Genomic DNA, 21,975 nt, shown 5'->3' on the forward strand with positions numbered 1-21,975 from the left:
AGGGGATCCAATACCCTCTTCAGACTTCTCTGGGCACTGTACACACGTGGTGTACAGATATACATTCAGCCAAACACTAATAATACAGATAAAATGAAACTAAAATCTTAAAAAAAAACCCCAAACAAACAAACAAAAACACCTTAAAGCCAGCAGCTTTAAGGTGGCAAAGCAAGCCACACCAACATACATCTCCTCCCATCATGTGGTAACAGCATCAACTTTTCAAGCCACACCGACATACATCTCCTGGTAGGGCTTACATTAAAAAAAAAAAAAAAAGCAAGAAAGAAAAGAGAAAACACATCTGCTCTCCAAAGTAGCCAGAGGTCTCAGTCCTCACCTCCCACATAGGTTTAATTCCTTCTTTGAAGAGGTGAAAGTCACTGTGGCCTGTGACATACATCTCCTCCCACCAGCATCAGCTTTATGCACAACTGAAACCCTTCTGTCTGAGGTATATCAGACACCACAGGACTGCGCCTGCATATACTCATACAGCCAAATCTAACTTTTTTCTTTTTATTCAAATAGGCTCTCTCACTGTAGCCCAGGCTGGCCTAGGGCTAGGGTTTCTAGCCCTCCTCTCAGCTGGAAAAATTATGTTTCTCCTTGATTTACCTTAAATTTCTGAAGAAAACAAGATTTCTATTTTTTTCCCAATGTGTTTATACACTTATAATTCCAGTATTCAGGAACTAGGGGATTGGGATCACTCAGACAGAGCTACACGGTGAGACGCTGCTTCAAAAACAACTAACAAAGGGCTGGAAACCCAGACACTCGGTGGTTAAGAGGACTCGCTTCTCTTCCCAAAGGACCTGAGTTCAGCTCCTAGCACCCATACTGAGTGGCTCACAACTGCCTATAAACACACCACCAGGGGTCTGATGCCCTCTGCTGTAGACACTTAGCAGGTGTACACACACTATGAACAGAACAACAAACCCCAAGCTCACCATCATCATTCTGGTCCCCTGTGATCTACAGAGGACACCTGTGGGCACTAGCAGTAAAGAGGTACTTTAGGAAGTGGAGACATGGAACTACTGGTAACGGTCAATACCACTCTCAACAAGACTGTGTAGCAAGACACAAATACTGGCAGAGACTCAGGCCCCTGTTAAATCTAGACAGCAAGAGAAACTGACCTCCTATCACATGAAATAGTTGTTCTCTCCAGCTGCCCTCCAGAACAGAACATGTGAAATGTCCTAAAACTTTCAAAGTCAGAAACTAATGCCATCTACAGGATTTTAATGCAGTACCTCGACTCTGCAACTGCTAGGCCTATCTGTACATACAGTCATTTGGAATATTAAGTGGTCATACATATACAGTGAGTAGTAATCTAAACTTTTACCCACCCTAACAATTGAGAAAACTAAGCTCATGAGAACCAAGGCTTATGATGAACTAGGAATAGAGGGGTATAGTGAGGACAAAATATATTAATTCCTTAGGAAAGAATCATTTGATGGTTAGGTCTCCAGATCTTACAGGCAAAATATACAAATCTGTATCCAAGCCACAAGAGAGATAAAATAAACAGTTTAAGAAATGGCATTAAGGGGATGGAGAAAGATCTCAGTGGTTAAAAGTACACACTGCTCTTCCTAAGGAGCCAAATTCAATTCCCAGCACTCACATCAAGCTGTCTACAATTTCCTGTAACTTCAGATCAGGGGATCTACACTTTGAAAGATGTCTTATTTTACACAGGATTTATTTTTAATGATGTGTGTGTATCTGTGTGTCCGTGCACTTGTGCCCATGTCCGCAAGGCCAGAAGGTGTGGGATTCCTGCAAGCTGGCATTACAGGAAGTTGTGAGCTACCTGACATGGGTGCTGGGAACTGAACTCGAGTCCTCTGCGAGAGCAGAAGTCTAGTGCTGAGAATGTGGTTTACCGGTGGCATTTCTCAGGAAGGTGCTCAGGCAAGAGATTCACAAGTTCCAAGCCAGACTAAGGTCTAGCAAGACCCTGTCTCAAAATAAACAAAATCACACCCTGTGCTGGCCTCTGGCCCTGTGCTGGATGGATTCCACCTTCTCCAGTGTATGAGAAAAGGAGCTGTAACGGCTCTTAGAGGTCCTTCTGAGCCTCTGTTCTGAGTCAGCGAACAGTAATTTTGGCTTGAAGTGGAACTTCTGAAAAGACATCTTTTGGGGCTGGAGAGATGACTCAGTGGTGAAGAGTATTTGCTGTGTGCTTCCAGACGACTAGAGTTTGATCCCCAGCACCCACAACAAGAAGCTCCTACCGGGCTGGAGAGATGGCTCAGTGGTTAAGAGTACTGGCTGCTCTTCCAGAGGGCCTGAGCTCTGCTCTCAGCAACCACATGGTGGCTCATAACCATCTATAGTGGGATCTGTACATGCACATAGAGCACTCATATACAAAAAATAAGTAAATCTTAAAAAAAAAAAAAAAAAAAAAAAAGAGGCTCATACCACCTGTAACTCTGGTTCTAGGGAATCCAATGCCCTCTTCTGGCCTCTGAGGGGGCCCACAAGCATGGGTGCATATATACACACAAACAAAAGTAAAAAAATAGATCTTTAGGACAGATGTGGTGGCAGAAGCAGAAAGATCTTGGTGAGTTCAGGCCAGCCTGGTCTACATAGTGACTTCTAGGCACAGTGAGACTCTGTCTCAGAAAGGAATAGGGGAGGAGGAGGGGAGGGGGGAGGAAGATAAGAAACTTTGAAAAAAAAAAAAAAACACTGAAGTCGGGCGGTGACGGCACACGACTTTAATCCCAGCACTTGGGAGGCAGAGGCAGGCAGATCTCTGTGAGTTCAAGGCCAGCCTGGTCTATAGAGTGAATTCCGGGACAGCCAGAACTGTTTCACAGAGAAACCGTCTCGAAAAACAAACAAGCAAACAAAAAACAATAAGAACAAAACAATCAAAACCCCAAACACCGAACTATTGCTTTGGATTTAAAAAAGAATTCATGTCATCATTACTTCTCTGGGAGGGATTCAGCATCACAGGCCTTTTCTTTCCTTCTTTCTCTTAGGTTTTCCAATGAGACGGTTTCTCTGTGTAGCCCTGGCTGTCCTGGAGATTGCTTTGTAGACCAGACTGGCCTGCAACTCAGAGCTCCAACTGCCTCCACCTCCTGAGTGCTGGGATTAAAGACATGTGCCACCACCCCCTGGCCACAGGCCATTTCTTAATGTCATGGATTATAACAGCAGACTTTAGGCTCTATCACTTGTCCAGTGAATACTGAAGGTGTTGATGGCAAATCTCTTAATGCCACAAGGAAAGAAAACAAAACATAACTCCACCCCCCCTTTCCTTGAGGTAAATTCACATTTCTTTTTTTACATTTTTTCTATATAGGATAGAAAAATACAAGGCATAATCACAGTTACTCCAAAGTAATTTAACAGAACCCTGAATGAAGAAAACGTCTTTCCCAGTTCCTTCTCTGATCCTCCTAATGTTTAACCAGTTGTTCCGAACACCGCAGCTGCCACTGTACTTGAAAACTAGTCTAACATCCCCACACAGCAGATAATCAAAACTTCTCTGATGGTGTCTGTGTTAGAAATAAATGGATAAACTGGGTGCAGTAGCTCACATCTGTAATCCCAGCATTCCAGACAGGACTATGGCAAGCTGCAGGCCAGCTGGGTTCCACAGCAAGACCCACTCTCAGAAAACCGATTCTGCAGTTTTCTGTTCTGTTCCTGAACATAAGCGCATACAGCGGTGCAGGAAAATCTTGGTTGAACATGACACACTGGTGTTAGATGTATGTAGTCAGGGTTTCTGAATTTACAAATGTATACAGAGCCAGGAGGGAAGGGAAGAGTGGGCTGTGGTGAGGAGCCCAAGCACTCTGTATTGATGACATCCACAAATTTATCAGAATTCAACTTCATGAGGACAGGTATCATATACAAAAAAAACTGTGTCTCTCTTATGACATTCTGTATATAAGGACTCAATAAAAAACCTCAAACTAAAACCCTTTTTTATTTTTGTATTATGCCTTTCTGATCAAAGCTACCATTCCCATATTTAGATTACCTAAATGTTACCAACGGATGTCTGATAATAACCCTAGGAATTGAACAAACATGACCTTGGGAGCGTAAGCCAGTCAAGTAAGGAAACCAGCAGAGACAGAAATGCAGGTGTGAGTGCCATGCCAAGGCACAGTCCACCAGACTCAGCACTCACAGAGGCAAAGGTGCCAATCTGCTTGATGTTCTGCTCGTAGCTCTGTGAGCTGGTGGGACGGCCGGGAGTTCTCCTTGAGTACCAAAAAGTGTAGTTGTACTGCAGGGGATGTTCTGCTGGTCCAGGGACAACAGCCTGGGAAGTACAGAAGGTAAGTTAGTTCATGGCATTTGTCACAATGATGTGAGTCCAAACATTGACCCTATTGCCCTTTTTATAAAATTTTTTAAAATTTGTATGTGTATATATGCACACACACGCATGTATGCATGTGGGTGCTTGCAGAGACCAGAAGAGGGCTTGTAACTATCTGGCATAGGTGCTGAGAACCAAACTCTGGTCTTCTGTAAGAAGAGCAAGTACTCTTAACTACTAAATCATCTCTTCAGCACCTCTTTTTTGTTTTTGTTTTTTCGAGACAGGGTTTCTCTGTGTAGCTTTGCGCCTTTCCTGTATCTCGCGCTGTAGACCAGGCTGGCCTCGAACTCACAGAGATCCACCTGCCTCTGCCTCCCGAGTGCTGGGATTAAAGGCGTACGCCAAAACTACTCGGCCAGCATCTTGTTTTTTCAATTATGATTATCATTATAATGTATACGTGCAAAAGCCAGAATGTGGGAATATGCATGCCATGGTGTGTGTGTGGAGGTCAGAGGACAACTTTCAGGGTTTGGTCTTCCCTTCCCACTGTGGGATCCAAGGACTGAACTCAGATCATCAGGTGTGCATCTGATAAGCCATTTCTCTAATTCCTAAGACACACACACACACACACACACACACACACTTTTTTTTTTTTTTGAGACAGGGTTTCTCTGTGTATCTTTGGACTCTGTCCTGGAACTCGCTCTGTACACCAGGTTGGCCTTGAACTCACAGAGATCCGCCTGCCCCCTGCCTCCCGAGTGCTGGGATTAAGGGCTACCACCCGGCTCCTAACAAACATTTTACAGTGTCATACCTACTAAACGTGGTGGTACAAACCCTTAATTCCAGCAATGGGAGGCAGAGGCAGACAGATCTGAGTTTGAGGCCACCTTGGTTGACAGACTAAGTTCCTGGCCAGCCAGGGCTACACAGAGAAACCCTGTCTTGAACACCCCCCAAAAAGGGGAGGAGTTCCTTCCCACATCCACAACTGAATTACTTGAGTGCGGTAGAGTCTGCTCATAGTATATCCTTTAGCGGTTAGATGATTTTATGTTGCTGTGACTCAACTTTCTGCCTTTCTTCTAATACCATGGGCATTCATTATCTCAACACATGCCCACTCCAAGTACTGCCCCCTCAGCATTCATCACTAAAGACTGGCAGGTTGCTTAACCCGCTTGGGCCTCAGCTCCCTATCTGCAAGTTGGAGGAAAGAACAATAACCACCTCAGAGGTTCACTGTGAAGAACAAATGAACTAGAAGCACAGAGTACTTGGGTATGGCCCAACACAGAGTGGGTGCTCAGTGAACATGAACTCCTTGATCCACAGGCTCCCTCACCCTGTAATTTTATTTATTTATTTTTTTTCAAGACAGGGTTTCTCTGCGATGTCCTGGAACACTCTATGTAGATTACGATAGCCTCAAACTCACAGAGATCTGCCTGCCTCTGCCTCCTAAGTGCTGGGATTAAAAGCATGTGCTACCACCACCCACACTTTTGTGACTTCTTACCACCTAGCAGAAAATGCTTATATTTGGCAGGTATTCAGGATTATCAGATAAACCGGGTTATAATACTGAAAAATTTGATCCACTTATCTTTCATTTCCTAAATTCTCTCTATCCCAAGCCACTTCTCAGTGTGTACTACTGTTAACTGAAGAGTCTAAAATAGGAATGTGTAGGACTGAATTACTCAACAGGCTTTAAAGAAACCCAATTGAGAACCCTGACTCCCCCATCTCACATGAGGATACTATAAAGCAAGGCGACACCCCAAGACCTGACAAGAGGAAGTTCTAAGTTCTAAAATGAACTCTAATCATTCCACTATTTTTAAAACTTGTAATTATAAATGCATACTAAGGATTTCACTGTGACGTTTCCATACATGAATCCACCAGGTTTTGGTCATACCCAGTCACCCATGGACTCTTTTACACCCTCTTCCTCCCTCTCCATACCTTTCCCCGTTTTGTTCAGTACTAGGGACTGAACTCAAAGCCTTATACCCTCCCATGAAGCAGTATCCCTAGACTCACAATCTTTTGGTGCCTGTATATGTGTTGTTTGTGTTCATGAGCATGTGCACATATGTTCACAAGAGCACGTGGAAAGAAGTCTCTTCAGTCCCCTCAACCTTTTGTTTTTAGAACAAATTAAATATTCCAAAAGAGCACCGCACCTGCCATCAAGTTAATCTGCTATCTTCAGACAAACAGACTGCATGAGACAACCAACCTGGATTATAACCCAGAACATACCTTCCTCTTGCCACTGCTCTGGCTCTTGTCTCGTTCCGTTTTTTCCTTCTCACCATCTTTCTGTGTGCTGTTTTCTTCATTCTGATCATGGTCTCCACTGTCATCATCTTTTAAGCTAAGTGGGAAAGCAAAATAATGTCATTCCAGGACTAAACTATTCCTGTTACCTAACAAAACTATAAGGTCACAGAACTACCATGTAACTAGCCCAAAGTCACTCGAATCACAGGCCTATGAGATGCATCTGTGAAAAGAGCAAAGGGAAATCCAACCAGGAGAACTAAGTAATAACTACTACTAACTTAGCTAACCTGTGATCTCCAGCCATCAGTCTTTCAGTTTCCCATCAGCAGCATAACAAAGCAGTTAAAAGGGTGGTTTTTGATGTCAAAAATAAGCCAGTAATGAGAATTTCTGGACGAATAATTCCTTTGCCATCTCAAAGTTAAAAACTCGCCCATCTATATGTATTGCTACCTCCTCTCGTTCCCACCTCTTTCCTAGCTGTCCTCCCTCTCTATTTTAGACCAACTTTCTTCTCCAGTCATATCACTCATGATCAATCTCTAAATGGGTCTAACACACACCTCTCCTCTCCATCTGTCCTCTTTACTTTTCTGAATGGGAATCTGTTATTTAACCTGTATTCTGAAGACTCTCGATTGTCAGCTTCCTTATTACCTATCCTCCAGAATAAAACACACCACCAAGTGTTTTTCAGACTTTAGAAGTTGAGTCCTATCCAGTCCATACTCTTCTTGCCAGCAACTCTTCCCTCTGGCAAACACCTCGCCTCCAGCACAAGGTGCCATTCTTCCCTGCCTGTTTCTTCCTCAAGTCAGAGGGTTTCTAAAGATTTATTTATTTATGTACATGAATGCTCGGTCTTCATGCACACCATAAGAAGGTATCAGATCCCGTTATAGATGGTTGTGAGCCACCATGTGGTTGCTGGGAATTGAACTCAGGACCTCTGGAAGAACAGCTAGTGCTCTTAACCTCTGAGCCATCTCTCCAGCCTGAGTCAGAGGGTTTCTTCAGAGCAGTATCATATACCATCTCAGTATCACTGGCACTCCAAACAAGATGACACTGAATAAAGGTTAAATAAGAAGTAAAAATACAAGGAGAAGTGGGTATGTTCTTATCTCATAAGCAGAATCAAATGTGAAACCACCTAAGACCCACCAGATGCAGACAAAAACAAACAGGTTAGTGCACAAATATAAGAGGATCATTTGCTCAATCAGGTATGATGGCTCAGTGGGTAAGGGTGCGTGCAGCCAAGACTGCAGACCTGAGTTCAATCCCTGTAACCTACATGCTGGAATGAGAACCTACTCCTGCTAAGTTGTCCTCTGACCTCTACACACATACTTAAAAATTAAAAAGTGAGGGAGAAAGAATAGCATTTATAGCTGGGCGGTGGTGGCACACACCTTTAATCTCAGCACTTGGGAGGCAGCAGCAGGCGAATCTCTAAGTTCAAGGCCCTCCTGGACTACACAGTGAGCTCCAGGACAGCTACACAGAAAAACCCTGTCTCGAAAAGAAAAACACCATACACACATACACATACATACACACACACACACACACACACACACACACACAAAACCAAAAAAAAAAAAAAAAAAAAAAAACCAACAAACCAAAAACCACCAAGAGAATGGCATTCACTCTGGAGTTAGACCATTCACCCATAGGTTTTCTCAGAATCATCTTTTGGGCTCTCTGACAGTACACACACACACACACACACACACACACACACACACACACACACACACACAGAATGAGATATTTTCACGACAGGCACCAGGAACACCTACTGTAACTCAGACATTGTCCTACAGACCCACAAACATGGTGTAGAGCACTGTGCAATTTAGAAAGGGTGGGTTTGTTTGACTTTTTTTTTTGGTCTACAAATCTTTAATGCCTGACACATACAATGTACCTATAAATAGTAGGATGGATGAGCTAGTCATGTGTTGGGGTACCTGCTCCGCCCATGTGGCAGCCATACTGTAGGAGTTACTCAGGTGGCCATTCCCTGTGATACAGACCCAACTAGGTCAGGCATAGGAACAAAGGGCAGTCCAGTCTGCCTAATAACTTATGCCTCAGAATCTTCTTCAAAATACAGATTCCTCTTTACATTGATTTCATGGAAGAGAGCAAAGACCAAGGATTCAGAAGCTGGAGCAGCTACAGGGTCCATGAAAGAATAAAGACTCAGAGCAAAAAGAAAGGACAGCCAGTTCAGAGAAAGAGAATGGAGAATGGAACTGATGAGAACAGCTGTAAGAAGAGGTGTGGGGATGCTGCCATCTGTCTGGCTTGTCATCGGAGGCATCATCAATGCTTATAAACTTCTTTTCCCCTGATTAAACTTGTATTGTTTAGCTCCTTTTTCAAAATGAGCCTGACTTGGACACAAGCCCCATGGATTAAAAATTACCAACATTTACCAAGTATCTCACTGGCTACCAGAGTGCCTGTCCCCAAAGAACTATGGAGATAAAGCATACAAAACCTTAATTTGGTGCAAAGGCCCATGTTTCTGTTTCCATGTCCTAAAGCATCTCCTGCCTGTTCCCAACGAAGCTCTTCCACTCCTGCTGTGTCCATCTAAGTGCAGTTCCCCAATCTCTGTCCGCCCTACCATATTCAGCATGTAGTCATGTCTCCATTCCTGGTTTACTGCTCTTCAGGATCCACTTTCTCTTGGAAACCTTCCCTACTCTCTCAATATAGGTTAAGTCAAACTCCCCTCTTCTGCTCCCAACAATACAAACATCTGTATTTGTCCGAGCTATACTGTCAAGGCCAATGTTTTTGTCTTCTGATCAAGAACATCTCGTGGATTTTTCTACTGCTCCAGCCCCAAACAACTCTTCTGTGGACACACCCTAGGGATATATGCCCTTTTGTTTTCTTTGCAGCTCCTAATCCCTACTATAACCTCTGAGGTCCCTTCATTAGGTTTTGGTTGAAGAAGAGCAGTCACCTAGGATCTCCCATTTTTGCCAGCCCCAAGAAAAATGTTATGTTCTTTTCCTTTTTAGTGGTTTTTCCTTCACTCACTACTAGGAAACAAAAAGAAAACAGAAACAATTAAGGCAGAGAAAGAAATAATGCTCTTATCATTCCAAAGCCATGGACTCCTTTCGAATAGGAACCTTAATGGACTTCATTTGGTGTCCTCACGCTCTGGCCTTTGTTTTGGTTTTGGTGATGCTGGTAGCAGAACCCAGCACCTCCTTCATGGGAGGCAAAGGTTCTACCAATGCAGACAGAAGCAGCTCCAGGCTTTTCTTCCTTTTTCTTTTTTGGTTTTATGAGACAGGTCTTTCTATGTAGTCATGGCTATCCTAGAACTCACTATGTACACTAGGCTATCCTAGAACTCACTATGTACACTAGGCTATCCTAGAACTCACTATGTACACTAGGCTATCCTAGAACTCACTATGTACACTAGGCTATCCTAGAACTCACTATGTACACTAGGCTATCCTAGAACTCACTATGTACACTAGGCTATCCTAGAACTCAGAGATCCACCTGCCTCTGCCTCTAAGTGCTGGGATCAAGGGTGTGAAGAAGTTAACCTGCTCTCTGCATCTATACCTAAGGCAAAAGTTTCACAACCTACTTTTCAGAAGCTGCTCTTCCAGACTTGAAGCTGGATTTGAGCCAAGGTATAGTCACACTGAAACAGCAGCACTCTACAGACTCAAGCTGCCCAATTTATGTCCAGACTCAGTGACACTGGGTTAGCTTTCCAAACTTCTTTCTGTCCAGGTATTTCTCAACACCACTCAACGAGGCTAATTTTGTGCAGGGAGGAACTTGATTTAATTCTCCACTATATCTCTAGCATCAGACACAAACACAAAACAAACATGTTTAATTAATGGATCTCCAAAATCAAAATGATATCAAATTGGGTGGCTTAGAAACACTTAAGAAAGGTCAAAAGCTAATGATAGAATCAAGGCTAGCCTCCAAAAACACAGGATCTGAAAACTAAGTTTATCAAAGCTGGTACTGTAGTTCTTGAGAGAGCATCTTAATAACAAGAAAGGCAAGTAGACCTAGTGAACTGGTGAGTCCAACGACCACCCTCTAAAGTCATCACCAGCTTTGGTCACACTCACAGACGCAGAGCCCACACTTTAAAGGTCAGAGCTCCCTGTCAATCTGTGTCCATCAGACCATACAACTGCACTTACCGGAGGCTGCACTTGGAGAATGATTCTGGAAAATTTCAGGGAGATGTGATGAAGAGTGCAGACTCCAAATACGGAACAACAGTCTACAAACTGCAGGGTTTTCACGTGAAAACCAAAAATGATAAAACCAAAACTAAGGGCAAAGGTCTTTAATTGCTAATTTCAAATGAAATCAGGCTTTTATTTCTTTTTCTGCAAAGTTAGAAGGTAGGCATTAAAAGACTCCTTACAACAGCTAATAGTTACAAGTAATTAAAACCACCCAGCAAAATTGTTGATAAACTCATGAACAAAGTTGAAGAGAAATCCTGAGCTGGCCCTTTAGGCTGTCTTACACTAGTTACTTAGCTTTGAAGAGCCTCATTTCCCGTAACTGTAAGAGAAGATCTCTTTTGCAGAGTTAGTATAAAGAAGAGAGTGGGAAATAGAGGGCAATATAATAGGAAAGTAGAAGGGGGAACCAGCTAGAGGAGAGGGAGCATGGGAGACAGGAAAGCATGAGAATGATAACGATACATAAGTATGAAGGTGTCATAAAAGAACCTGTTAATTTATGCTCACCTAAAAAAAGTTAAAAAAAAGAAATACCTAGATGCCTGGGGGTAGCTGTGCAGGTCAGAATGAGAATGGTCCATAGGCTCACACATCTGAATGCTTTGTCACCCTGGAGTAGAACCATTTGAAAGGATTGCAAGGATTAGGGGCTGTGGCCTCGTTGGAGGCAGTCTTTTTAAGAGTTGTTTTGGGCCAGGTGGTGGTGCACACTTTTAAACCCAGTACTCAGGAGGAAAAGGCAGAGGGATCTCTGAGAGTTTCAGGCCAGCCTGGTCTACAGAGCAAGTTCCAGGACAGCCAAGGCTGTTATGCGGAGAAACCCTGTTTCAAAAAAACAAAACAAAACAAAAAACAAAAACAAACAAAAAGAGTTGTCTTGGTCATGGTGTCTCCTCACAGCAACAGAACAGTGTCTAAGACGGTGGCCATTATAAGTACCCTTATTTGAGACAGATGACCTAAAAACTATCTTCTTGGAATGCAGTTTGATTTGTTTAAAAAAGAGAGGAAGGCTGCAGATCTGGAGCTAGTATTGCAGAGCTCAGGATGGGAGGCCAAGGGGGTTACTCTCCTGCTGGGCAAAGCAAAGCAGCAAGGTGGAGAAGACATCTGCTTTTCTCAAGACATGGAGTTCACTCGGCCATCACGAAAACCTGTGAAGAGCTGCCTTGACGGCTGGAATCCCAGTACTTCCTGAGTCCACACATCAGAAAAACCTGCAGCTTCACCATCTATTTATTGGTGGTTCCACTCCACCCTCACAACTCATTATCGGCATTTTACACAAGTACCTCTAAGCATTGTAGATTCTGCTCTGATCATTCTCTCCAGCTGGGTTGTAACCACTAGGGAGGTTAGAGCAATAGTTCAGACTGGTGAACTTTAGTACTGGCAAACATTTGGTGGGCCTAGAACTAAAATATGTAGGTCATTGAATGAGAAGACAGATTAGATTACCATAAACAAGAGAAAAGAAGGAGCACTACCAAAGATACAATTCTTGTGAACTCAAGTGCTGTTAAATGACACGAAAATTATTATTATTATTATTATTCCTATTTTCTTTTTTCGAGACAAGGTTTCTCTGTGTATCTTTGGAGCCTGTCTTGGCACTCTCTCTGTAGACCAGGCTGGCCTCAAACTCATAGAGATCCGCCTGCCTCTGCCTCCCGAGTGCTGGGATTAAAGGCGTGCGCCACCACCGCCCGGCGAAAATTATTTTTAAATGCAAAAAGGTATAATCACTGAGAGAATGCCTCCCGCCTCAAACACTTTTATATTTCTTCTCCGTACTTCCCAACTAACTGTTCGATGCTGGAATTGGGGATGAGAGTGGGTGGTTGGAAAGAATGCAGGAGTGGGCAGCCACTAAGAGTTGGAAGACAGGAACGGGGAGTGGGGGTGGGGGTGTTGGGGAGGAAGCAGGAAGAACCTGAGTTAGATGAAAAGCATTCCCTACTCAAGAGGCCAAAGTACTCATCGCGGCTGCCCCATTACCTCATCGCAGCTGCCCAACGCTACGACACGGGCTGTTACCGTCCCCGCTTGCAGAAGACAAAACCGAGGTTCAGAAGGGAGAGGTGACCTTCCCAGGACGCAGAGCGAGTGCGGGAGGGAAGCCGCGTTCAGACAGAGGGCAGCAAGGCTGCGGAAACACCCGAAGCGCTCAGGTCCCGCCCCTCCACGCCGCCGGCAGCCCGCACCCACCAGGGCGGGGCGTCCGAAAATCTCCTTCCGGGCGGTGCGGCCTCCCCTCCCCCGGCCCGCGCCGCGCCGGGGTCCAGCGGCTCGGGGTCCCGGCGACCTCGGCCGCGCTCTCCCGGCCCCGTCGGGCCCGCGGGCGCAGGGAGGCTCGGGCCGCGGCGGCCCGGGAGCGAGCGGTTCGGCTGAGTGCGCGCCCGGCCCCGGCGGGAGCGGTCCCGGGGGACGGTTGGGGGAAGGGGCCCCGGGGGCGGCCACGCGCCACTCACGCGTCGAACTTGTTGTTCATCCTCTCGCCGCCGCTGTCGCCACTGCCTCACGGATGACTTCCGCTCTGCCCGGTCCTTTCGTCAAGGGCCCGGCTACTTCCGGTCGGCGAGCCGCTTAGCGGAACGTTGGCGCGCAGGCCGTGTGCGGGGCCTCTTTCCCTGAAGGGCGGCCCAGTCCCTGCGCGAGTCGCGGCCCGCCTTGGCTAGGCCTGCTCGCTGGCGGTCGCCCTCGCGAGGTATTGAGCGCTGTCTACGCAGCCGGCCGTCTGCTTTAACCCCGGTGGATTCCAGGGGAAATGTCAGCACAGTCACCCTCAGTAAATGGTACCAAGTGTTCGTCTCTGAGAGCTGATCCTTTGCCCTTGTTGTCTGTAGTGGACGAGAAAGTACTCCAAACAAATTTGTTATCCTGGCTCTTGGGAAGTGGAGGCAGGAAGATCCAGACGAGCCTGACCACCATAGCGAGTTCGAGGCCAGCCAGGGATACATGAGACCCTCCCTGCCTTGGGTGAAGCGGGGGGGGGGGGGGGGGGGGGGGGGGGGGGGGAGTCGTACCAGGTGACAAACTTAAAGACATTTACTGAGAACCGAGATGGTCTCATTTATCAAATTGCCTCCTCAACTGCGGTCTTTGCCCCCACACTCTTAACGACCGCCCCAAACACATCACAGGAGTGAATAGATTCCCTAGTTGGGGGATGGATCTCCAAAGCCACCCACTGTGCATGTTCCATTGTTAGAAGCAAGGAGAGGCAGAGGTTAATGTTTATTCCTGCAGAAGTTAATGTTTATTCCTGCGTTTACAGGTGAGGAAACGGTCTCCTTGGACTGGCCCATGGTTGCCCCCTGGTCACCCAATAAGGCCATGTTTTTCTCCCCAGTTAGACCTCAAGGGAGTATCCTAGTTCCTGATACATTGTACAAGGGAAGCTGAGGGAGCGCTCCTGTCAGGCCCAGCCCAGTCCTAGCTCTACAAGTGCCCTGGCTTTTGAGAAGAGAGGGAAAGAAAGGTGCATTTGCAGGGCTAGGAATCTTCCTTATAGTGTCTGAGATTGAGTCAGAGATGGGAATTTGGACCCTAAAGGAGTGGTCTAGGTAGTTCCTCTTACTTTGGACCCCAGCTTGCTCATGTGAAATGTGGGTCAGGTGAATCTTCTTGCCTGTCCGTAATGTAAAGAACTTCTAACAATGGAAAAAGATGATAAAACTTAAATTTTTTGTGATCAATGGGGATGGGGGAGGAAATCAAATGAATGAGAAAGTATCCCTGAAGGTATGTTTTTGAGACTGTGGTACCCAGAAGACAGGCAGGTAGCTGAAATGGGTTACACTTATATTCCACACCTCTAGATCCTAGTGCTTTTTTAAAAAAAGGTTTATTTTTATGTATACGGGTGTTTTGCCTGTGCATACATCTGTGCTCCATGCCCATGTGTGATTTGCAGAAGCCAGAAGAGGGTGTTAGATTCCCTGGAACTGGAATTGCAGGTGGTTGTAAGCTGCCATGTGGGTGCTGGAAATCAAACCCAGATCCCTTGGGAAAATATCCAGTGTTTTTAACTATTGAGGTGTTTCCCACCTCTTCACCCCCTCCTCTTTTTTTGAGACAGTATCACTGTTAGCCCTGGATGGCCTCAAACTCACAGTGACTGGTTTTCTCTGCCTCCCTAGTGCTCAGGACTAAAGGCATACCCCACCACACCCAGTGCTGGTTTCTTCTTTTGGGGAGAGGGTTGAGACAGAGTTTCTCTGTGTAAAAGTTCTGGCTGTCCTGGAACTCACTTTGTAGACCAGGCTGGCCTTGAACTCACAGAGATCTACCCTCTGGCGTTGGGATTAAAGGTGTGCACCATCACCCCCTGCATTATTATTATTATTATTATTATTACTATTATTTTGGTTTTTCGAGACAGGGTTTGTCTGTGTAGTTTTTGGTGCCTTTCCTGGATCTAGCTCTGTAGACCAGGCTGGCGTTGAACTCACAGAGATCCGCTTGGCTCTGCCTCCCTAGTGCTGGGATTAAAGGCATGCACCACCGCCATCTGGCCTACATTCTTCTTTTAAGAGAGGTTCCACATCTCCTACCCACCTTCTTCCAGAGAAAATTCACAAAAGAGAGACTGAAGCTGGAGAGATGGCTCAGTGGTTAAGAACACTTGCTTTTGCAGAAGACATGAGTTCAGTTCCCAGCACACATTGTCTGGTTGCTCACTACCACCTATAACTCCAACTCCAGGGTTCTGACACCCTCTCCTGGCCTCCAGTGGGCACCCTCACTAATGTACACATAACCCACTCCAGGTACATACATCTAGTTAAAAATAATAAATACACATCTTACAAAAAGGCAGGAAGAAATGTTCTCAGGCCTCAAAGGGTAAGACTTTACCCAGCCAAGGGCATTATGAAAAGCAAAGTCCTTAGGGCTTCAAAGTGACTGGGAGTCAGTAATGCTGTGCTGAAGTGAGAGGAATGTAGGAAGTGTAACACTGGTGCCAGTAGGAGCCAGCCATTGCCACATGATGCCGGTCCCAAAGTCATGAAATGACCACACCCATCACCAACCACTCCAGAACTCCCCTGTCTCTTTATTTCTCTCTCTCTCTTCCCAGGGATGTATGGGTACTTCCCATGGTGCTTCTGCGATACACATTCAAGATCCCAACACAGAGTACAGCTCCGTAGACAGCATGGCCCACAGAGCTGACTCCAGGGCCCCGGGGTGATCGGTGGGCTCAGTCTGGCAAAGGCAGGTAGGGGCGGGGGGTCTCCAGGGAACGGCAGGTCAGGCACCCGATTGTAGTGGGCCATGAGGAAGATGCCGGCAGTGCCGCAAATGAAGAGAGAGAGCATGCCTAGGAAGCAGACACGGTCCAGCACGCGGCCCACCAGGAACCACTCCTCATTCCCCTGAGGGCAACAACACATTGTGGGATAGAGGTGTGACCGGGGGCAGCATCTAGCCTGGCTCCCTCTTTCCACTGTGAGGTCCACAGCTGGCCTCCCTTCTCTGTTCTTCAGCCTTTTCACCCCTGTCTAAGTACCAACCTGTCTTCTTTCATGGTCTCTGTCCCAGTGGTTGCTCCCTCCTTCCCCCTTCCCAGCTCTGCTTTTTCCATCCCCAGACCTAAGCTGGACACCCCATTCATCCTGCCCCCATATTACACTAGAGTACTTGCCCACCCTGCCCCAGCTTACACTGTCAAAGTGACTCTGCTGGTGCCGGGCATGGGCCATGAGGTTACAGGCATCCACGCAAGCCTGGATGGCCGGGGAGGCTTGCTTCAGGCTGCTACAGAACTCCTGGCTCTGCCTCATTTCTGGACCATTTTCTGCTGGGGAAATAGTCAGTGGAAGAAAGCTAGCAGGGATCTGGTTTCTCCCCAGAAGCCTGGCTGTTCTCTCCACTTGAACACTGCCCAGCACTTCTCTGCTGTGTCCAGCTCCACATGCATTAACGGGACAGGGCTGTCCCCAGTGGCACCCCTTGGGCCTCACCTAGCTTCTCCAGTGCTGCCTGCACCAATCCATTGCGCTGCCTCTGTCTGAAGAGGAGTTCACTGCGGGGGAGGTAGAGACCCCCTTCCTCCCGAGTCGTGATGGGCCACCTCGAGGAGGAGCCATTGTGGAGCTGCAGCCTGGCATCCTGGACAGCAGCGGGGGCCAGTGGGCGAATGTGCATCCGTAACAGCTGGGGCAGGAGCCTCAGGAACACCTGTAGAGGGGTTTGCTCTGGTAGGTCCTGCTCGGGCAGCCAGGTCAAGCTTGAGGGGATGGGCATGAAGGCAATGCCTGGGGGGCAGCCACTGGGCCCTGGCTCAGCTTGACTGCTTTCTCCTGGACATAGGACCTGAGCTCTAAGCGTTTGTGACCTTTAGAATCACCAGGGCACTTTTTTCAAACAAACAGACCCTTACCCACTGCCTGCCGCTAGAATCCACTAGGCTCCTGGGATGTACCTAGGGAATCTACGTTTGTAACACGGTTCTCAGTCTGCCACCGTGGGCTGCAGAGCACACAGACAGCTGGGACAGAATCCTCTCTCCTCTGCTTTCTGGGAACTGGGTAATATTGGGTAAGCTGCTCAGCCTCTCTGTGTCTCTGTTTCCCTATCTGTTCAATCAAGTCAATACATCAATACCCTCTCGAGGGTCTGTTTGAATGTTAAAGAAGTTAGTACATGTAATGTATCCCTGGGCACTGGTATTATCATTTGCCTACTTTAGGCCTGAAGATACATAAGACATAGATTTGCTGCTGAATTTGGGAGTAGGGAACAGGGATGTGGAGGGAGTCACGTGATTGGGAAGGACAGATGGATGCCCAAGTGGCCAGGGAAGTGCCTTGCCTTTCGGACCCCCCGGGCCATGGAGTGTGTGTGTGGGGACCTCAAGGACACATTGAGCACGACCACAGAGTTCACGACGATGAGGATGGTCACCACCATGAGGAAGGTCAGGTACCTGTCCAGGGTCAGGCAAGCAGGAGGCTGAGTGTCCCTTAGGCACCTCACACCCAGGCGCCACCCACCTTGCTTCCCTCAGGTCCCCTGGCAAAAGGTCATGACAAACGCCTCAGGAAGGGAAGGGGGTATTGGGGATATAGCCCACTGGTAGAACACTTGCTTAGCAAGGCCGTGGGCTCCACCCCCTGCATGAGTGGTGAGGGGCAGGAAGCAGGTGTGAGGACTGGCCTTACTTGCTGATGAGCGGCACGTCCTGGGAAGTCTCAGGCACCTTCTTGGCCACGAGGAAAAGGAAGACGGTCTGGGCCAGGAGCACGTTGGTGGCCACTGTGCATTTCTGGCCGCCCGCTGCCCATGACCAAGATGCACTCAGAGCAGGTCCCCACACACCCCCTGAGGAACTTTCTCACCCTACAGGGAGCCCACTACTCTTGTCCTAGGATTGTGGTGCCACCCTGTGCCGTGATCAGGCCTGGCCTCCCCCATGGGCCCATGTGCTGCTGCCCTCCCACAGTCCCGGGTACCCTTGGCAGGAAGGAAGTAGATGAGGATGGCGACAGAGGAAATCAGCACGCAGGGGGCGATGATGTTGATGACGTAGAAGAGGGGCTTCCGCTGGATAAGCAGGTAGAAAACCACCTTTTGGTGGCCCGCCTCCTCTGCTGGTGCCTCAGAGTCCAGAAGCATCTTAGCTGGTCGATGGCGGATGGCCCATTCTCCATTCTCTGTGGTGAGCACAGGGGATGTGACCTGGGTAAATGCATGGCCTGAACAACCAAGTCATGGGCACCAGTACACAGGGAGACAAGTGGGATGGGAGATTGAATATTGAGTCCCCCTCCCAAAATTGGAGTAATTATTGTAGGAAAAGTCAGAATGTCCCTGGATCCTTTTTTTCAATGTATATGTGGTGTATATATATGTGCATGCATGTATGTGTGCACATGTATGTATACACTCACATGTGTATAGGTGCATGTGTGTGTGTGTGTTTGTATGTATATATACATGGAAGTCAGAGGTTGACATCAGGTGTCTTCCTCAATCACTTTACTTTTTATACTGAGACGAGGTCTGTCATTTGAACCCAGAACCTTGCTCTGGGAATCCCTTGTTTCTGCCTGCCTTGTGCTGGGATTACAGGCTGCCTGCCACTTTTAGCCAGCATTTATGTGGGTTCTGGGGACCTGAATTCTGGTCTTCTTGTATGTGCAGTAAGTGCTTTACCCCACGGAGCCATCTTCCAAGCTCTCCTGCCTTTCTCATTAAAGATGGTCTCACTGTGTAGCCTAGGCTAGTCTCAAACTTTCAGTCCTTTGGAGGGCTGGGATCACATACATGTGCCACCATTCCTGGCTTTCTGTTGGGATCTTTTAAAAACCATATTCTATGATACTGCAGTTTTCATCATGAGGTGTGTGGGAGGGCACAGCCTTGGTCTGGCAGGGGTTCCCAGATGGGGTTACCTGTGAAAGCCTCGGGGTCAATGAAGATCCATTCAATGGCTTGTCCATCTTCCTGGCTCAGCTGCAAGTTGATCTCACTGGTGCTGTAAGTCTGGGACCTGTGGGTCAGGAGTGGAAAGAGGGTCAAGTGAGGCAAGGGAGACGTGCTCTTGAGGTCACAGACACAGTCATCTGTGGCAGCGGTGGGCACTGGCTTTGACATACACACTCTTGGTTCTCCATCAGGCCCTAGTGGTGGCATGCAGGGGAACACAGACTCTCTGGTGCTACTTCCTGGCCAAGGGGCTCAGGGCCTCTCTGTCCCTCCTACTTCCACCAAAGACCATAGAGTGGAAGCACAAGCCTCTCATAAGAAGACCCTTGGGGTCCTACCAACTTCCCAAGACCTCTTGGAGTCCTGCCAATTGCTCCCAAGACTCCCATTCACTGCTTATGGATGAGGGAACTGAGATCCAGAGGTCCCAGGTGTGGCTTGGGTCACACGCTAGCTTTGGCCAGCTTCTCTTTTGCAGGACAGCCCACCTGTCTATGGTTCTATGTGTATGCAGGCACGCCTGTGTGTTCTTACCCACATACTCCAGACATTAGTGTTCTCCCTTGGGACAGGGGCAGGAAACTGGAGCAACGAAGGAGGGTGGATGAGAGGACTTAGCAGGAGGACATGTTCAGGTGTCACTACCTGAACAGGTACAGGTCACCCAGCCGTCCCCCTCCCCCAGAGCAGCTAGCCCCCTGAAGCTCCCCACTCCATCAGTGGTCTCACTGGAAGATGAGCGAGCAGTTCTGCCAGTCGAAGGGGAAGTAGGTGACAGCGATGGAGCAGGAGGAGCGGAAGATGGCAGGTGGCAGCCAGTAGATACAGCCGTCAGGGGACACGAGCACGTTGCAGTAGAGGGCCACCTCGAAGACACCGTCCACACTGTGTGCATAGGCCAGTGCACAGAGCTGTGGCGGAGATCCCACGGCCCCAGACTAGCTCTCCGCCTTGCGTGGATGGGCTCTGAGGCACTAGTCCCCCAGGCTGCCACATTCCTGATGGGCCCTGTGCTGCTCTGGACCTGAGATGAGTACAGAGCCCCCACAATCACCTCCTAATCCCCGCTTCTCTTTCTCAGTGTTAGTAACTACAGTAATGGCAAGATAGCCAACACTATGAAGCTCTTGCAGAGTACCTGACCTTGAACGAACCATTTTTGTGTGTCATGATGATTTCTCACCATTTTCTTGGGTTGTTAAAACTGGCTCCTGATCGCAGGGATGGGAAAAGCCCAACCAGATGGCTAACACATTACAGGAAGCCAGGACTAGAGTCAAGTCTGGTGCCCTGGACCAGTGTCTGCTTGGGGTCCCACCCTCAGCCTGGCACCTTGCAGCACCCTCCTATCCTCTTCTTTCTCTTTCTCCAGCTCTCCTCATCCTGCCGGACCCTGGTCTCCTTCATGTGCTGCCCAAGCCCCCTCCTCACTTGTTCTCCAGCACGATATCTGGCCGCCAGACCATGGTGGACGGCACCCGCAGTATCCACAGGCCTTCGTAGTCTTGTGGGTCCCAGCGTAGACGATAATCACACCACTGCTGCGGATGAAGAGGCAGCTGCCGAGCCTCTGCCCTGGGCTACGCAGGGCTGGAGAGTGGCAAGCCAGCCTGGAGGGCCCAAGAGGCCGGGCAGAGGGTGGGGGGACCACCGAAATAAGCAGAAAGATACAGCAGTGGCTTCTTACCATTTCTATCCAGACATTGGTCGTGAGGGCCTCCTCTCGCTCATTCTGGGGTACAGAAGACAGAGCTAAATCCCCTATACCTTCCCTCCCCGAGGACCCTGGTGCCCATCGTCCCCCCACCCCCACCCCCCGAAGCTCACCAGGGAGATGAGGTTGGTCAGGGTAAGTTTCAGACTGACATTGACTACATCTGAGTCATGCTCAGCAGGCCGCAGATGGGGGTTGTAGTTCCGCATCAGGTCAGCAAGCAGGCGCTCCTCTTGGTTGAGGCCCTGGGCCCCTGCAACAGACAGGGAGACTCATTCTAGAGGAGCAGGAAGCATAGAGGGACAAGGTGGAGACTCAGGATGCTGGGGCTGGGGAGAGCACAGATAACCCCCAGACCCTCCATCCACTGTAGCCTGGTACTCCTGATCTGTTCCTTCCACACCCCCCACCCTAGGTCTCAGGTCCCCTCATATCACACCCAGGCAGACAGCCAGGAGTGGCAGGAGGAGCTGAGGTCCCTGGTCTCCACGCATGGTGCCTCAGCTCTGCTCAGCAGCGGGTGGGACAGAAGCTCTCTAGGTCTGGGGGATGGGGTAGGGTGGGCTGAGGTGTCGTGTGTCAACCTACATTCCCATCCCAGCCATCCCTGCCAGCTCTAGCTGGCCCCACCAGCTGTCTGACCACAGCACTGTCAGCTGTTCCAGGATATGTACAATCTGGGCTCAGATTACCTGGGCCAGCCAGGGGAGAGGGATGGAATAGTCCCAACAGAGACAGGACGCTCTCAAGACTGTCTCAACAGAGACAGCCCACCCGCAAACTTAGTTGCTTCAGTCCTACCCCTATTTTTCCAGCTAGGAGACCCAGCAAATGGCCAAGGACAGATGGAGGTAGGAAGGGAGGTGGTGCTGAGGAGGCTGGTGGTGACTGGTCAGGTACCCTCATGCTGT

General features: G+C 48.2%; 2 protein-coding genes across 6 annotated transcripts in view; both read right to left on the minus strand.

Moving 5' to 3' along the window:
• Eif4e2 (eukaryotic translation initiation factor 4E family member 2) overlaps positions 1-13,616 on the minus strand; it is a 30,536-nt gene extending 16,920 nt beyond the window's left edge. The window contains exons 1-4 of one of the 5 annotated variants that reach the window (XM_052750506.1): positions 13,386-13,431; positions 12,913-13,060; positions 6,620-6,734; positions 4,202-4,336 (exon numbers count right to left, since the gene is read on the minus strand). In XM_052750506.1, the coding sequence (XP_052606466.1) occupies positions 4,202-4,336; positions 6,620-6,734; positions 12,913-12,917 (255 nt within the window). In that variant the 5' untranslated portion in view covers positions 12,918-13,060; positions 13,386-13,431. Of the gene's footprint in view, positions 1-4,201; positions 4,337-6,619; positions 6,735-12,912; positions 13,226-13,385 lie in introns of those variants that run through there. The other 4 variants (XM_052750507.1, XM_052750508.1, XM_052750504.1 and 1 more) reach the window with 4 other exon arrangements.
• Positions 13,617-16,120: 2,504 nt separating this feature from the next.
• Positions 16,121-21,558, minus strand: Chrng (cholinergic receptor nicotinic gamma subunit). The gene is given in 13 exon segments (XM_052749306.1): positions 16,121-16,150; positions 16,152-16,295; positions 16,584-16,717; positions 16,884-17,100; positions 17,734-17,848; positions 18,084-18,198; positions 18,375-18,575; positions 19,317-19,414; positions 20,080-20,235; positions 20,782-20,891; positions 21,038-21,082; positions 21,178-21,317; positions 21,504-21,558. Coding segments are annotated over 13 exon segments (1,560 nt in total).
• Between the last annotated feature and the right edge of the window lie 417 nt (positions 21,559-21,975).

Source organism: Peromyscus californicus, unplaced genomic scaffold, assembly GCF_007827085.1.
Source record: "Peromyscus californicus insignis strain IS unplaced genomic scaffold, ASM782708v3 Scaffold_21__1_contigs__length_65335640, whole genome shotgun sequence".
NCBI classification, from domain to species: domain Eukaryota; kingdom Metazoa; phylum Chordata; class Mammalia; order Rodentia; family Cricetidae; genus Peromyscus; species Peromyscus californicus.